The sequence below is a fragment of the Panthera tigris genome, chromosome B4 (genome assembly GCF_018350195.1).
Source record: "Panthera tigris isolate Pti1 chromosome B4, P.tigris_Pti1_mat1.1, whole genome shotgun sequence".
Classification (NCBI taxonomy): Eukaryota; Metazoa; Chordata; class Mammalia; order Carnivora; family Felidae; genus Panthera; species Panthera tigris.
Window position 1 is genome coordinate 101,813,081 of NC_056666.1, and position 18,924 is coordinate 101,832,004.

An 18,924-nucleotide genomic window follows, 5' to 3' on the forward strand; every position below is an offset into this window, starting at 1 on the left:
GCAAATCCACATTTACTGAGGAGAAGACGGAGCTGAAAATTAGTTTCAAGGTTTAAAGATTATGTTTCAACAGAGGCTTCCAGATTTGGGCCAACATCGTGTTTCACAGCAGGTGAGGAGAGAAAAAAGTACAGAAAAACAAACAAAGATAGAAGAAAATGCTATGAAAGACAACTCCTGAGTAAAACCTGAGCAGGTGGAATGTTGACAGAGGGCGGGGGCGGACTCAAGAGTCTCGAAGATGGCACCCGTGGCCTTCACCTACTCACAACCCCAAGAACATTACCAAGAAGGCATCACACAGCCTTTTCTTTTACAGTCACCTTCTTTACAGGACTGTGCCCCAGGAAATCAGGGAACAAGCGCCTCTTTGCTTCCAGCTTCCCTTTACAAATCCAAGATTTTGGCATGCTGGGACAAATAAAAACAGATAGGTAGGAAAGGATAAACAGTGGATGAGATCCCAGCTGTAACCGCCTAAATAGAATTGCTTTAAAGCACAACAACTTGGCTTTAGTCCGTATTATTCTGAATGTATAATCAATGTGGCCCCTCTTTTTCCAGGAAAGGAACTTTGTTTTGCTTTTTTTTCTTCTACACTTTCACCCAGAATGAATAGCCTCCTCATTAGGCAGTGTTCACATGCCCTCAGAAAATGTGTTTGGAAGAGAGACTCCCTGGAATCACAGATTAAAATGCCAGCAGAGTTGAGTATGTTCTTCTCTACTCTGAGCTGGTTAAATGAGAACTCATGTCATTCTCCATGCAGGGAACTTCTCAGGTAAGACTATTAAAGCCATGGAACCATCCACTTAGTGTGGTTATTAAAATCCTATGGCACTTTATTAGTGGCACACACTAAATAGTGTGTGAATTGGCAGCCAGAATATCCTTTCCCATCCCAGACTCTGTATTTCCTGGATTTATAGAATCAGATCAATAGGAAAGATTTAGGCCTTCACCCCCATTTTGAAGATACTAATTGAGCACCTACACAATGTGTTCATACTGGAGTACAATAATGAACAAGATCTAGCAGTCTTTGCTTTCACAGTAGAGTCTAGAGTATGGGAATATAAAATGGTATACCTGCTGTGGAAAAGAGTTACCACATGACCCTCCATTCCTAGGTATATCCAAGACAATTAAAAACATATGATCACACAAAAACTTGTACATAAATGTTCACAGCAGCATTATTCAATAGCCCAAAAGGGGAAACAACCCAAATGTCCACAAACTGATAAAAGGATAAACAAAAGGTGGTATATGCATACAATGGAATATTATTCAGCCATAAAAAGGAATGGAGTACTGACACATGCTGTAACATGTGTTATAGCTTACCTTATGCTAAGTGAAAGAAACCAGACACAAAAAGACAAATACTGTATGATTCCAATTATATGATATGCCTAGAACAGGCAAATACATAGGGATAGAAATTAGTAGTTGTCAGTGGGTGGGGAAAGGGAAGATTGGGGAGTGGCTATCAGTGGGTATGTGGTTTACCGTTCTGAATTTATACAGTGGGGATGGCTGCATGACCTTGTGAATATAAAAACCACTGAATTGTATACTCTAAAAAGGTGAATTGTGGGGTGTCTCGGTGGCTCAGTTGGTTAAGCTTCTGACTCTTGATTTTGGCTCGGGTCATGATCAAACAGTGTGTGAGTCTGAGCCCCACATCCGGCTCTGCGCTGACAGAGTGGAGCCTGCTTGGGATTCTCTGTCTCCCGGTCTCTCTGTTCTTCCCCCGCTTGTGCGCTCTCTCAAAAAAATTAAATAAACTTTAAAATAAAAAAATAAAAGGGTGAATTTTATGGCATGTGAATTATACCTCAAAAAAATGAGGTTAATTATAATGTCATGTGACGAGTGCCTCATTAGAACAGAGTGCTGTTTGACATATTTGGAGTAGAGCTGGAGAAGGAGTTGGGAAAGGCTTTCTGAGAGAAGTGGCTCTCAAGCAGAGACCAAAAAAGACAAATAGGAGTAAGAGGGACAAAGGAGCAGGAATGATCAATACCAAACAGTGGAACATGCCCAGGGCTGGGCATGCGGTTCTGCTGGGCTGAAGGAGGGCTGGCAGTGGGGAGGGGAGAGGCCAGGGATATAGGGGCTAAGAAGCCCTGCTAAAGAATTTGGACTTGATCCTAATTATAAGAGAAAACCTTGGAAGAGTTAAAGCTCAGGAGCAGTGAGATCTGGTCTGCTCTTCAGAAAGGTGGTTCCAAGTGCAGTGTAAAGTACAGACTGCAGGGGAAGCAAGGCTAGTGGCTGGGAGATTAGTTAGTTGGGAGGTTACTGCACTAATACAAATCAGAACTGACCGGACAGGGAAAACTGGAAAGGTACTGGGGAAGTTTTTCCAAGCTCGCTGTAATGCCCTGCCAACCCTTCCCACCATCAGAAAGCAAGAAGATGGTTTTGTAAGGAGGTAGTGCTGAGACTGAGCAGGCCCTATACCTGCTTTTGCTCCAAACTTTATATGCAACCCCCTTTAGACTTGGTTTCCTTTTTCAGAGCACCATGACCATAAAGATCCTTGCCATTTGCAATGGAAAGCTGGTCTGCTCATAGACTATGAAAATGAGTCAGAAACTCTTGGGTTCAAATGCCCGCTCTGCCATTTTCAAGCTATGTGACTTTTGGTAAGCCATTTAATTTCTGATCTCAATTTTCTTCAAATGTGAAATAAGATCATCTATATCTCACGGTTTTTACTGAGGGCTACTTGTGACTACATATGTAGAAAAAAAGTCTTGGAGCAGGCCTGTCCTGTAGCAGATGCTCAATGAATGCGGTTCGGTACCATTCAAGCCCTCTCAGATGGTAACTCTGTAGTTGAAGTCACAGTCCTACTTTGATGCAATCATGACACTGAAGGCTAAAAAGTATGCCTTGGGCCTGGTGCTGTGAATATTTTAGCAGGCTAGGAAAGACTGTTCCACTATCGGCCTAGAAGCAGGTGTTTGCCAAGATGACAAACATAAGTCATTTGCATCCATGGCTCCTTAAATACCACTTCAAAATCAAATATATTTAAATTAATTCCTAAAAAGAAAGATCTGAGGGCTCCTCAGACAAGTCATCAAATAAGGGCTTGTTTACGCTCAAACAGAAAGGCCGAAGTTCCAGGTAAAGGCTCTCCTTTCTGGCGCTCAACATAACTCCAGGGCAGCAGACCATATAAATAGTTTGAGGCACTGGACAAATGGAATGCTGTCTGGAATGATAATGTGGAAAGAGAAAAACAGTTCATGTAAACACAGCAGGCGATTTAATTTAAAGAAACACATTTAACAAGCCACCTAGAGCTTTCTAGGCACAAGTGTCTGGTTAGGTTTTTATGCAGAAAGGAACACATTTAAAGAACAGGCAAGAGTAGAAAGTATCACAAAATGTCTTAAGACCTTACTTAAGGAGCTTATTGTTATCAGCACTAAAACCAAGGTCTTTACTCTCCTCCTTTACCAGGGTGCAGGCTCGAGGGATAAAATGTAATTTTAATACTGATGTAAACTAGTAAACAATCCCCTTAACTTTTGGAAAGTTTCTCTCTCTCTCTCTCTCTCTCTCTCTCTCTCTCTCTCACACACACACACACACACATACACACACAATCTTCCATATATTTGAAATGTTTCTCTCTCATCCTCTTCCTGTACTATGAAAATCTATCTCCAAAGAAACAACAATCTCCCAAACTATGTCTATTTCTCCGTTGACCACTGTAATGGGTTTCAGAAAGCACAAGGTGGCAGAAACACATTAGAAATGCAACTGGAATAAGTGTGGGTGTCATGGAAACTGCAGCAACCATCAAGGTATTTTTTAGGAAAATAAAAGAGAGATTTCCATTATAAGAACAAATATGCTCAATAAAGTTTGGGAAATATGACTGTAAAAAGAAGAAAGGGAATTCTATCCCCCAGAGGTACGCACAGATGTTTAATTCTTCTTCCTGTTGTCTCCATAGTTGTGATTATACTAGATATGCAGTTTTATGTCTTCCTTTTAAAACTTTACCAAGGTAAGCACTTTCAAACCTTATTTATTCATATATCTCCCTGTTTCAAAAAAAGAGTTAAGGCATCTTCATGTGTCCATATTTTTATAAACGCTTTAAAAAGATAACTTATTAGAGGGGCACCTGAGTGGTTCAGTTGGTTAAGTGTCCAACTTCGGCTCAGATCATGATCTCATGTTCATGAGTTTGAGCCCCACATCAGGCTCTCTGCTGTCAGTGCAGAACCCACTTTGGATCCTGTGTCTCCCTCTCTCTCTGCCCCTCTCCCACTCATATGTTCTCTCTCTCAAAAATAAATTAAAAATAAAAAAATAAAAAAAAGATAATTTATTAGATGGTGGCTTGTCTAATCTAGCCATTTTCCTATTAGCAACAATACTTTAAGTGAAATATTATCAATAATGTCTCAGCCAGTAAATTTACATTTTTAAGATGCTATTTCCAAAAACAAAGCCAGTTATCTGAGAGAATCAGAACTGAACAAATATAATGGTAACCATTTCTTTTTTTCTAAAACAGAAAATGAAATGATGGTATCCTCTCTGTCCAAACAGCATTTATTTGAAGACCTTTGTAACTCCAGTAAGCAAGCACAGAATGTATTATCTCCTGAACTGGCCTGTATGTAATTGGATCTTTTCTTATTTTTCAAACCTGTATCTATAGTATATAACATGTATTATATGCGTGTGTGTATAACTGTATATTTATGTATTTTATATTTATAAAATATTGTGTAACAAAGTGTTTTCTTAAGTACTTAAGTTATTGCTGAAGCAGCCAAAACTCATTTATGTTTTTAATGTTTTTCATTTTTGAGAGAGAGAGAGACGGCATGAGCAGGGGAGGGGCAGAGAGAGAGGGAGACACAGAATCCAAAGCAGGCTCCAGGCTCTGAGCTGTCAGCACAGAGCTCGATGCAGGGATCAAACCCATGAAGCCCTGAGATCATGACCTGAGCCAAAGTTGGACATCCAACTGACTGAGCCACCCAGGCGCCCCAAGTTATTTATACTTTTAGAAGATTGACACTAATTAGATTTGCTCCTGGAAAATTAACCAAAGCCAAAATTGATTGCTGCTTTAGAATCATTCATCTGAATTCTGAAAATAACTATATATAATCCTTTGGTCTAGTCACCCACTATTACTCCCCCCTATTCAGTCAAGTGAAGCCTTCACCAACATCAGACAACTAAGTAGGAGGTGAGGTACTTAGAACTCTGTAGCAACTGGGAAAATTCCTTATGTTTCAGTACCTTAATTCATGCCTTTAATACACAGGTCAAACTGAGAAATTAGAAATAATGTGGTGACTCCCCCCCTCCCCCCCACTTAAAAAAAATTTTTTTTAAGTTTATTTGTTATTTATTTTGAGAGAGGGAGATAGAGAGCAAGCAGGGGAGGGGCAGAGAAAGAGGGAGACAGAGAATCCCAAGCAGGCTCTGCACTGTCAGCACAGAATCTGATGCAGGCCTCAGTCTCACAAACCGTGAGATTATGACCTGAGCTGAAACCAAGAGTTGGACACTTAACTGACTGAGCCACCCAGGAGCCCCGACTCTTTCCTCTTTTTAAATGAAAACATAATTTGCTCTGTAAATGAGCAAATTGCTGCCTTCCAAGGGAGGGAAAATTCAATTGTCAGGAACAAATGTTATTACATTCAAGAAACTCCTGAACGATGAGTCCTGGTTTTCTAGTTTGTAAGAACTTACGAGAAAATCAGATGCAATTCTCTGAAAAGATCAATCCCATTCATGACTCGTCCAGCGCCAGTCAGAACTCCAAACTAAAGTTCTCACTCGATGACTTCACTTGCTCCTTCCCAGCCTCCTTCTTTCCCAAGTAGCTTTGAAGAAGTTTCTCATTTTATTCAAAGACTCTCAGTCCATTCACAGAAGGGTTTTCTTTACCTCTGAGCACCAAGGTTAAGTCTTCAGGATCCAATAAATTGCAAGTTGGAAACAGTTGAAAGGGGAAAATGTCAGCTTAAAGAAATTAATTATTAGTGCAGGAACTTACTGCACTTTCTCAACATTTCTTCTCGTTAGGCCTCTATAAGGGACGCAAGAGTCTAGATGATCTGAATATAACCTCAGTGTCAGAAACTTTTTCTGTCTCCCTGATTGGTTAGGTTTCCCAACGATTGGGGTTATCCATTTCCAGAGCCCTGGCGAAGATTAAAAAGCAAGAGAACTGTATTAAGTAACAAGCTTGTCTATGGAGTATCCACATTTTAAAAGCCTAGAGATTCTGGTTTGGGAAAGCTAAAAAAGTAAACACCAACTATGATGACTGGAGAAGTTAATCTTTCCTTTGCTCACTCTTATACCCATACTTCTAATAAAAATAATTTAGACTTTTGCCCTTGGAACTATTTCTTACAGAAACTGCTTACCATGATACAAGAATAACTTCCCCTATTTTTTGTTTATTTGTTTTTCCTCTATTTCTATTCTTTCCCACATAGATTAAACCAAAATAAGATTAGCCAGAACTAATTTGATTCCAATCCAAGCCACACACCCTATGTATTCCATTCCAAATCAAGTTTAATTTACTGACTTCCTTGGGTCCCAACTGAATGACCTACTGGAATTCATGAAAGAGGTCACAGAATATTATTGCAGGCCAAAAAAAGAATGTGAAAAACACAAACATGCCTGGAAACAGATTGGCCCAAAGACATGACTTGGTTAAGATGTTTTTTTGTGGAATTCAAATGATAAAAGATCAAGTCTTCCAACAGGAAAAGCAGCTAACATAGATGCATTTGCATTTATACATCATTCATTCATTCAGCAAATATTTATTGAGTACCTATTATACAATCAGCCCACACATACTCATGGACCTTACAATAGTAGAGAAGACTTCAAGAAAACATCTGCTTTTTCTGGTGTCCAGTTTTTTCTTTCTTTCTTTCTTTCTTTCTTTCTTTCTTTCTTTCTTTCTTTCTTTCTTTCCGTTTATTTATTTTTGAGAGACAGAAAGACAGAGTGTGAGTCAGGGAGGGGCAGAGAGAAAGGGAGACACAGAATCGTAAGCAGGCTCCAGGCTTTGAGCTGTACACACAGAGCCCATCACGGGGCTTGAACTCATGGACCATGAGATCATGACCTGAGCCAAAGTCAGATGCTTAACTAACTGAGCCACCCAGGTGCCCTTGGTGACAATTTCTGCCCTGAACTGTATGTGTGAAATCTGTGGACATAAGCTTTACCTTTTTTTTTTTTAGAAAAAATTTTTATAGTTTATTTATCTTGAGAGACAGAAAAAGAGCGCATGAAAGCAGGCAAGGGACAGAGAGAGAGGGAGAGAGAATCCCAAGCAGGCGTGGCGCTATCAGCACAGAGCCGAGCATGGGGCTCAATCTCATGAACTGTGACATCATGACCTGAACCGACCTCAAGAGTCAGATGCTTAACTGATGGAGACACCCAGGCACCCCATAAGCTTTACTTTTAATCTTTTATCTTTTGATAATTTAGAAGCTGAATTAAAAACCTCCCTTTTGATTATGGCAGCCAATAGCTTTTGGATTCTTTTAATCCAAAGGATTTTAGACTTTTTTTTTTAAACCTTTTGAAGTCAAGATTGACCTCTAAAGGATAAAGCCAATTTCATTTGATAACAATATAAGAGCTAATAACATAGTAACTTTAGGTGGTTTTATACTAGTGATAAATCACTAATACTGTTATAGCTCATGTTACAAACTTCTATATTTTTAACTGAGAATTCCTTTTTTTCTTTTAATTTTTTTAATGTTTATTTATTTTTGAGAGCGTGAAAGAGAGACAGAGCATGAGCAGGGGAGAGGCAGAGAGACAGGGAGACACATGTCCGAAGCAGGCTCCAGGCTCTGAGCTGTCAGCACAGAGCCCAATGCGGGGCTTGAACTCACAGACTGTGAGATCATGACCTGAGCTGAAGTTAGGCGCTTAACCGACTGAGCCACCCAGGCGCCCCAGAGAATTCCTCTTTATGATTTAGAAGATTCCTTCTTAGTTTTAAATCTTTGTTTTGCTTTAACAACATAGCATCTGCCCCATTTGGCTTAAAAACAAAAATTAAATAGGTGATAACGCAGGCTATAGACAGATTAGACTTCCATAAATAGAACAAAAATGTTCACTTCTTGGTTGAAGCATAATATTTTGGCAAACAGGAAATCAGAAAAACTAGTTTAGTTCTCATTTCAGCATTATTTAGCTAATTAACTTTGGGCAGGTCCCTCAAGTTATATGCCACAATTTTGCACACTATTAAATGGGTATAAAAATTGTCCTTTAAGTTTTATAAGCAGTACAAAATCATTCAAAAATATTTACATGGTAGCTGGTGCTACTGGTAGATGAATTCTGAAAAGGTACAGGGAAAAAAAAAGTCCATTTCCAGTTTCATTTCTTGTAATGTCTTAAAAGACAAGGTACATTTTTTGAGGTTTCTTGTTTAATATCTAGAATACTGTGTTCACATTCAGTGAATTCTTTAAATTCCTTTTCCTGACATCCATTTGGACCGTGAATCCAAAATTATGCAGGCATTTTCCCTATTACATGAAAAGACTGATTGGTTTGCATAAGTTACACAGTAAGTTCGTAGCAGGAGCAAAGGTCAGAATCTCTGATCAATATCCTAAGCACGCCAGGACCATTAGGCTACACCTCTGCTAACAGGAAGACTGTGACACCCTGTCTAATATCAACAGAATTCTCTAAGCTGAGCCTTATTTTGGCCATTGGTTCCTTTCAGTTCACATACGAAATCTTTTTACCAGATCTGCTTCTTTCTCTTTCTCTATTCATGCCTAACAAGCAAAGAAACAGATAAAAGGAAACCTGTAAGTGCAGAGGTAAAGAATGTGAATAATCCACAAGCCAGAAAAACCTGACTAAATGAAATTAACTAAATGGATTTCTTTTCTACAGTTTAGGACGTGAATTTTCTTAAAGCATATGATGAGTCTCAGGATATACAGCAAGGTACAATGTGAGTGCAATTAAATTTCATTTTCGTGAAAATTTTTTCATAGGGTCATAAAATGGAAATGAGAAAGTACACAAGGTGGTTTTAGTAAGAGAAAGAAAAACACCTGCCAAAAAACAGTAAAAAATCATGAAAATCATTCAGAAAAGGCAGTATAGTCATCCAAAATAATTTATAAATTGAATGGGGGAGATCTATCGAAAATATAGACACAGTCCTTATAGACTAGGAAGAAAGGAATGGACTATATAGACAAAGCATATGTGGAAATAATAATACCAAGTTACGCATTTACCACGCGACATACATTGATCCAGGCATTTTTTAAAATTCTTACTTAATCCTTACAAATGCTAGATCCTTAAGAAGTTTTACCAATCCCTTAAGAGGATTAATCTCTCCTTCCTCTGTGCTTTATTTACATTATGTCTATCCTTTAACCGTATGTAAATTTATCGAAGACAGAGACCATTTGATTCGTTTTTATACTGCCTTGGGCATCTATCATAGTACCCTACCCAATAAATAGTACAGTTTAAATGAGTGTTTTTCAAACTTTGGATGCATAAGAATCACCAACAGATTTTGTTAAAAGGGCAAATCGCCAGACCCCAGAAAACGGGACTCAGTCAGTGTATCTGAACTGGACCCAGTGATTAATTCAGATACTCAAACATTTATTAAGTACTTTATGTGGTAGGTGTTATTAACTCCACTTTGTAGACAAGGAAACAAAGCCATGGGTAAAGTACTTCCTAACAGTCACAAAACGTGTAATAAGTAAGACTCAGGGTTAGGCTAAAGTAGCAACCAAGGTCTCTCATTCACTCCTTCGTTGTTTCTTTTATTTACTTATTCAAACAAGTATTTGAAAACCTCCTATGGGCTTTTTCAAAAGGAAAATGCACACAGACAGCAAATGCCAATTATTTCTGTACCGTTAGAGGACAGTCCTGGAAAAGCTTCCCCTACCAATGGAGTCCAGAGTAGCCCTCGGAAAGGGTGCAAATCTAGAAGAGAAAAGGGACGTCCTAGTTTTATTTCTAGATATAGCAGCACTTCACTATTTTAGGGATGGCTTTTTACTTTTTTTCAATGGGGAATATATATTTTTGAAATTCCTTTCAATCTTTCTCTGTGTGGTGGCTTAGTTGGCCACTTTTAAGATGTTAAGAAAATCCAACTACCTCCTTAAAACCATATTACCTTTGGTAACCCCCACCAATTTAAACTGAAGTCCCAAATATTTTTAGTTGAAAAAAGCATAATTGCTTGCCTTAATGTTTCTCATTAATCTCACTCATGGGAGAGAAAAGTTCCTACTTCTGAACTTTATTAAAATAGATTAAACTTTCTTATACTCTACAAATGTCACATGACAAGTAAATTACCTATGATTAAGCTGAGCAAGGTATTGTCTTACTAGAGAGATATTAATCAGATATGTAAGATCTAAGAACACACAAGTATAAAATCCAATATCTAAAAAACACGAAAGGAATTAGACTGTGTACAATTTCAAGTTAATATACGTATAATTGGACAATAAAATATCCACATTCCAGTTAAGACTCTTTTTTTAGGCCAGAGGACAAACATTACTTTCCAACTTGTGCAATTCAAAAGGAAAAATGTTTTAAATACCTCTGTGGCATTCTGCCGTGATTAAAAAATCATCCCTAGTGCTAACACCTAGAACTGCCATCCTCTGTTTTGCTGTCTTATAGTACACATATCCAAATCAAGAAAAAATGCTTCTTGTTCTCCAGGAGGGTCAGTAGATAAACAACCTCTTGCTTTGATATGCTTCCTGTTCTCTTATCAGGACACACCGGTCACTGGTAATCAGGTACACTGAAAAAACAAGTGGAGAGGTAGAGAAAGAAATTGACTTGTTGCCAACCTTCATGAATTCAAGCTGATTCACCCTGTTTGTTTAGTTCCCATATCAGCTTGGTTAATGACACTGCCCTGGAATATGTTTGTTCAGGAGTCCATGCAGAGACAATTCTTAGTAGGAAAACAGGCCCAAGCTGAGGCTGGGGATTTAGAGAGAAGAGAGACCTGAGAAATACTTAGAGCCTCTCAAATAAACTAACTCAAGAAGCTCTTTATTTCTAAAAGATATTTTTCTTTACCCAAGACTGTTCAATATTCCTTCAACAGTTACATTTAGCAGGGGATATAGATTACATTACATTTGAATCAGCACATCCTGCATTCTAGTTTAGGACAGAATTCTGACTTGCCTCATTTGGACTTCTAAGGACAGCCACCCTAGAAAAGCAGAAATCTAAAACCAGATGGTAGTTTTATTGCTTATCCAGAACTTCCTGATAGCCTTTTTTTCCCCCAATTTCAGGAAAGATTAACTGTTACAATGTTTCTTCACTGGTATAAATCACACTGTAAGAGTTACCTTCATTTTAATTCTTTTCCCATCATAGCTATGAACAGGTGTTGTATCACACATTTTACATGCATCATCTCATTTATTCTTCACAATGACCCAACTAAGTTAGGCACTATTTTGTCCTTGTTGCAGGTGGTGAAATTATAAAGGAACTCGTTCAAGGTCACACAGCTAATAGTGGTACAACCAGGATCTGAATTCACGTAGGTCTGAACTTGAAAACTAGTGGTCAGGTGGGTCTAATTTGGAAGCTGTGACTTCCAAATTAGTGTGTATACAAAGAACATTAGATGCAGCCCTCGGCTGTAGTACCATGACTCAGCAGATGATGAATAACTATTGCTAAATATTCCTATGACAAATACTAACCCTCCCTCAGCTCCTTCAAAGTTTGCTTCAAATGCTAGGTCCTAAAGAAGTTTATCCTAGTCCTTGAAGAATTTAATCTCTCACTCCTCTTTTGCTTGTATAGATTCTATTCTTTAACCATATGTAAGCTTTTTGAGGACAGAGACATCTGATTCATCTGAGTATTCCTGTAGACTCCAGGTGACTCTGATGTAGGAGTAGAGGAACTATCACACTTAAAGAAACAATGCTTCACTGAACAATGTAACACTGACTTGAAATCATGTTCTAAAGAGGCAAGGATAAAATGAAAACGTTAATTTCTGCTATCAAAAAATAAGTTTTATAACTTTCTAATTTAGAAATTAGTATTTTGTAATCTCTAACCTTCCCCCGAAACAGACCTGTGTCACAGACTAATCTTAGCAGTAGTCAGACACCTGTTTTCAGGTACCAGCAAAGTATGATTCCACTTCTACTGCCACGTGACACGACATCAGGGTAAATAACATGCTCCTCTTAGTCTTACTTCCTCATCTGCACAGAGACAATCAGTTTTTTAAAAGTTCGGCAAGGGGGCACCTGGCTGGCTCGGTTGGTGGAACATGTGACTCTTGATCTTGGGGTTGTAAATTTGAGCCCCACGTTGGATATACAGATTACTTAAAATCTTTAAAAAACAAAAAGTTAGTGAGGAAGATGTTATAAACCCACTTGAGACCAAGTAAGAGAACCTCCTCAAGTAGCCTGGGAAAGAGAAACAGCTCTTACCAATATGTTATTTTTAAGAGTTTTTTTTTTTTTTTAATCTCAGTTATAAAAGACTAATGCTACTCTGTAAGTCAACCAGGGGTAAATCCTCAAAATTGGATCTAATCCCCCCACATATATCCTTTCCAAATGAAATAAATCTTTAGGCACGAATAACAGGAAATGGATAAAAGTGTCCTGACCAATTAAAAAAAAGGCGGGGGGGGGGGGAGGTGGTGAATGGATGATTTCACCACAGGGGGAGTGTTTCTCAAGTAACTAGACAACAACAGCCTATAAAGTACACCATACTTACTCAATCACAAAGCTCAGAAAAAAAGTAAAACCCAGGAAGAAAGTTTTACCTAACCATGGGTGACTTTGGGAATTTTATGAGCTATAAAAACACAGATATTTGAAATTCAATATAAGATTTAACATATAAACTATGAATAATTACAAATGGTTCAGATGGCCAGAAGATACTAGAAAACGTGGGGCCCTGACTCCCACCGAAGACTTACTATCATCGGCCACTGAAGACATGATTTAGGGGCAAAACTAAAATTCATCTAACAAATTAATGAAAATATGAATTTATGCTCAATATCCACACTCTCAATTTTTTCAAGATTAAGGGAATAAATCTTTCCCAAACATTAGATTTATAAGCATGATTTTGATAACATAAACTAGATAGCCCCATGACATGTATTGAGGCTCAAAAGATAAGTGAATTTCAATTCTCATCTTTTGTAAAAGTCCAAAGGACATTCTAAAAGCAGCACTCTTCAACCCTGTGTCAACTTTTTTATTGGGCAATAAAGAATAGAATGGTGTAGGCTACAATTTTTTTCACTGCAATGTCCTTTGTACTTAGTACAAAGACTAACACAAAATAGTATGCATTAAGTATTTGTGAACCAATGCAAGATACAAAATGCAAGAATTTAGGTTATAGTTGGTTTCCATAATCTGGAATAAAGGAATGGATCCTTCTTTCCAGATGAAGGCATGGGCAGGAATGGAGAAAATCATTTGCCAGTATTATTACATGGTCCCCCAGGTGATGGCTGACAGCAGCTGGGCTTTATTCTAAGCACTAGTAAGGACTCCTGGTGGCTCAGTCAGTCATGGGGCAACTTCACACTGCTTCTAGCCATCATCCAACACTTTTTTCTTCATTTAAAAAAGTAAAGGAGCTTATATTAAGCAACATGTAACTTAACACTCAACCTGATGCCTTTTAAAAAATCTAATATAGTTAACATACAGTGTTATATTAGTTTCAAGTGTATAAGATAGTGATTCAACAATTCTATATGTTACTCAATGCCCAACAACATTAAATGTACTCTTAATCCCCTTCACATATATCACCCATCCCCCCTCTGGTAACCATCAGTTTGTTCTCTATAGTTAAAAGAGTCTGTTTCTTGGTTTGTCTTTTTTCCCCTTCATTCATTTTGTTTCTTAAATCCCATGACTGAAATCATATGGCATGTCTTTCTCTTATTTCAATTATCCTATCTCCATCCATGTCACTAAAAATGGCAAGATTTCATAGTTTTTTATGGCTGAGTAATATTCCCTTGTGTTTTCCATACACACACACACACACACACACACACACACACACACACACCTTCTTCATTCATTCATCCATCAATGGACACTTGGGCTGCTTCCATATTTTGGCTATTGTAAATAATGCTTCAATAAACATAGGGGTGCATAGATCTTTTCAAATTATTGTTTTCGTGTTCTTTGGGTAAATACTCACAAGTGGAATTACTGGATTGCAGGGTAGTGCTATGTTTAATTTTTTGAGAACATCCATACTATTTTCCAGTGGCTGTACCAGTTTGCATTCCATCATCCAACATTCTTACTCCTCCTCTCAGGACTGCCTCACAACCTGCTGTGAAGACTTGACAATGGCCAGTACCTCTGCATAGATCCTCATGCAGAATGACTAGAAATGGAAATGTATAGTCTCTACTAAAATCCATACTATGAGCTTGAGTCAAATTTTAATGTTGTGGGGTGCAGAAACCACAATTTGCACACCTTTTTTTATTATGAATTTTAGCTTATTATATCAGCTCTCTTTTCAAGCCCAACAATGAATATCTATACATTTCTACACAGTTGGTGGCTGAATTCTAATATGAACACTTTACTCAAAAGAAAATCTTGACTTCTATAATCAATCTCCTGAAATTTTCAACAAGCATGAATAGATTTAAATTTCCAAATTAAAAAAAAATATCAAGATACATTTAAGACCTATTTGAATAGAAAATGAGAAAAATAAATGAAAATGGCAAAGGAACAAGTATAGTTCTGTCACCTCCTTCAAATTTTCCAGTAAAAGTAGAAGTTGGAATATGTCTCAATGTCCATATATAGCTTTTACAGTTAAGAAGAGCTCTATAAATGCCTTCTGGTTTTTGTATCATTTGATAACTTTTTAATGTTTATTTATTTTGAGAGAGAAACAGAGAGCATGAGCAGAGGAGGGGGGAGAGAAACACAGAATCTGAAGCAGGCTCCAGGCTCTGGGCTGTCAGCACAAAGCCTGACATAGGGGTCGAATTCAAGAACCGTCAGATTATGACCTGAACTGAAGGCAGATGCCCAACAGACTGAGCCACCCAGGCACAACCTCATCTGATGATTTCAATGACTATCAAAGCTTTAGTTTTCTACAAAGAAATGTAGCTCTTGATTCTGGGTCCTGAAAGGGAATGTACAAGATGAGACTGAATACTTTATGCTGGAAAACAAGGAAGGACCAAAAGGACACAAGAGCCAACCTGGAAAACTCCTACCAGCTACACATGATATAATCTGGATATAAAAATAATGACTGCAGTGGACTAAAACACATTAAATATATAAACAAATATATGACTTACCTTTGGAGATTGTTTGAGCTGTGGCTCATTATTAAAATAAATGAAGGGAAAAATCAATGTGATCTTACCCATCTTTTAGGGCAATCAAGTAATTGATAAATGAAAAGTTTCTCTTTTAAGAATTCCTACTAATGTAAATAGAATGATAGAATTAGAAAACTATATGATAGGGGCACTTGGGTGGCTCAGTTGGTTCAGCATCTGACTTCGGCTCAGCTCATGATCTTGCAGTACGTGAGTTTGAGCTATGTGTCAGGCTCTGTGCTGACAGCTCAGAGCCTGGAGCCTGCTTCAGATTCTGTGTCTCCCTCTCTCTCTGCCCCTCCCCACCTCATACTCGGTCTCTGTCTCTCAAAAATAAACATTAAAAAAACTTTTTTTACATAATAATAGTATCTGAATGTTAATCTTAACATCACTAAAAGTGAGAAAAGACACATTGTATCTCATGTGATTCAATAGAAAGTACACACCACCTATGAATTATTGTCCAAAAGAATATAAATTGAATCTAATAAAGCCTCTGCATCTAATTAACAATTTACAGGAAAAAGAGAGGATACAGGGCAAGTTAAACAGCATCATAAAGATGCAATTAGTCAAATCTAGAATGTGGGAAATTCTATAAAGCAAATAATCTAATTTCTTCAATTTGAAAAACGGCATAAAAATTGGAGGTGTGTCTAATTTGTAGACTAAAAAAGACTTAAGAGACATACTAATCAAATACAGTGGATGACTCTCAACTGAATCTTTATCTGAATGAACTAACAGTAAAAAGGCATTTCTGAGCTATCTAGGGAAATGTGAACACAAAGTACTACCCATGGTGGCAGCCAGGCAAAGGGGCCTTGCTAGTCACTTAATATGGGGTGGGTAATTGACTGTCCCAGCTGCTAAGGTCTGAATCCACCATGGTGTTTAACAGAGGCCTGTTTCCTACAGCAGAGCAGGAATATATAGTCAAGCCCACTCCTGTAAGATGTGGGTCTACTTTTATGAACACCAACAGGCACCTTTGATTTGAGGACTTTTACACCTTGCTAAAACTCTTTTTGAACTGCACTGTGGATTAAGACTTCCTGCTCAGCCATCCTTCCCGTTTTCCTTCATAGTAGTCAAACCTGTACCAATGTCTTCCCAACCTCCCCTAGCTCCTGCTTACTTACGAGTGTTTTCAAATAGCATTGAAATTGTTAGGTGGGATAACACTGTGGTTGTTTTTTAAGTCCTTATCTAATAGAGATACTCAAATATTTATAGGTGAAATGATAGGATGATTGAAATTTAATTTTTTTTTCATTTTACTTATTGTTGAAGCAGAGGGGAAGAGCAGCAAAGGGAGAGAGAGAATCCCAAGCAGGCACCATGCTAAGTGCAGAGCCCAACACGGGGCTTGATCCCAAGACCCTGAGATCATGACCTGAGCCAAAATCAAAAGTAAGACACTCAACCGATTGAGCCACCCAGGCGCCCCTGAAATTTAACTTTAAAATACCCCAGCAAAAAAAGAAAAAAATGGGGGATAAAATAAGATTCGTAAGATATGGATAACTATTTTCTCAACTTTTTTGTATATCTGAAAATGTCCATAGTAAGAAATGAAAAATACCTGACTAGTGATCCTCAAAACTATCAAGGTCATCAAAAATACAAAAAGTCTAAGAAAGTGTCACAACTAAGAGGAGTATAAAGAGACATAACTCCTAAATGTAGTGGGGTATCATAGATTGGATCCTGGAACAAAGAAAAGATATGAGAGAAAAACTAAGGAAATCTGAATCAGGTATGGATTTTAATAATAACATATCAATATTGGTTCATTAACTGTGACAAATGCACTATACTAATGTAAAACATTAGTAACCAGGGAAATTGGCTGTGGGATATTTGAGTACTCTCCATACTACCTTCATAGTAATTCTGTAACCTAAAATTGCTCTAAAGTATTTAAAAAGCAGAAGAAAATAATTAAAAAATAATAAACTATCTCATCATGTAAGAAAAAAATGATTCGAAATTAATACATAATAGACTTTAAATTTTTTCTTTACTCGTTGGGATGCAACACTTGATTTCTCCTCACTGATCAATTAGCTAGAAATGCTACTGATTTTCTGAGGTCACAGAGAGTAAACTCTGAAGATTCAACCTCCCCATACGCCACTCGATAGGGTCCACACAAGGAGAAAAAAAAAAAAGACAAAACCAACAAAAGCAAAACTGTAAGTGATGAAACATACATTTATTTATTCCAATAAAGTTTTAAAATTTGAAAAAAAATGCATTATTGTTACCAAAAACCTTTAGACAATAACAGAGATCGAGCTTAACACAGTAAAACAAAGATTTCATTCCACAGTCTCTTGGACTTAAGAATCCATTTGAGTTCCAGAGATAACACTAAACTAATGTAGTGATGTCAAGCTGCCAGTATCCATGCTGGGGCTTTTCCTGATACAGTCTTTTGCAATATAAGCAACAATGAAAAGATTCCTTTTTTTTTTTTTTTTTACAAGTTCATGTTATATTATTTATACACTGTCCAAAAAGAAACCCCCAGATCTTTATTTAAAAATAGAAATGTGCAATGCAAATCTACAAGCTTTGACCTGCATCAGAATTACCTGAAGGGCCTGTTAAAACATAGATTGCCGAGCCTCACCTCATTCAGGTGTCGGGAGTTTCTCTTTCTAATAGGTTTCTAAGTGAAGCCAATACTACTAGTATGGGGACCACACTTTGAGAATTATTAGTATTTAATAGGACAATGATTACATCATAAAAGTGAATATATCACAGCATAAGCACAAAGCACTGCTTTGTGGCTTTGAGCAAATTACTCTTCCCAATCTGTAGCTTGCACAAGTTTTAAAGAAGTGAATAAAAAAGTATCACAGCACTTAACACAATGCCTGGCAAACACAGCTACTGAATTACTAATTATTTAATGTTCTTGTGCTATACTACATTAGGGTTACAGTTGTGCTCAAATTGTTAACTAAGTGAGTCACTATGCTTAGCAGAACATCTTAAGCCTTAAGCCATACACTGATCTTACAGGAGCTGCAAGAAACAAAAGGCACTTTTAGGCCCCCTATGACAATCATTTAGCATTTCCAAAATGTCCATTCACTCATCCCATTACAATTTTCACTGATTCACTTTAAAGAGTGCGGTTAATGTGACAGTTACTGGCATAATTTTACTTTAAATTATTGATGTTGTTCATTGTTCCAAATCATCCACACATGAGTCTTTCAATTTTCTATGGAAAACTAGTAATTTTCCGACTATCTTTAACACTACATATCAAACAAATGCATTTTTACCAAAAGTGATTTCCAGGTTCTTAAAAGAAAATGGAATTTCCTATGGCTCTGATAGCTTTGGTTACACTCCTGTACTACAAGAATGATAAATCAGATGCCTATTAATTTTTCTTAATAATTTGTTTCCATAAG

The 18,924-nt window shown here is 37.4% G+C and overlaps 1 protein-coding gene across 3 annotated transcripts in view; it reads right to left on the bottom strand.

Moving 5' to 3' along the window:
• Positions 1-9,498: 9,498 nt before the first annotated feature.
• The window catches only part of PAWR (pro-apoptotic WT1 regulator), a 136,488-nt gene continuing 127,062 nt past the window's right edge, over positions 9,499-18,924 (bottom strand). Inside the window, exons 7-8 of one of the 3 annotated variants that reach the window (XR_006220074.1) lie at positions 10,673-10,882; positions 9,952-10,038 (exon numbers count right to left, since the gene is read on the bottom strand). Coding sequence is in view for 2 of the 3 variants with exons in the window: in XM_042992808.1 (XP_042848742.1) it covers positions 9,969-10,038 (70 nt within the window). In the remaining variant the exon portion in view is untranslated. Of the gene's footprint in view, positions 10,039-10,061; positions 10,883-18,924 lie in introns of those variants that run through there. The other 2 variants (XM_042992808.1, XM_007099231.3) reach the window with 2 other exon arrangements.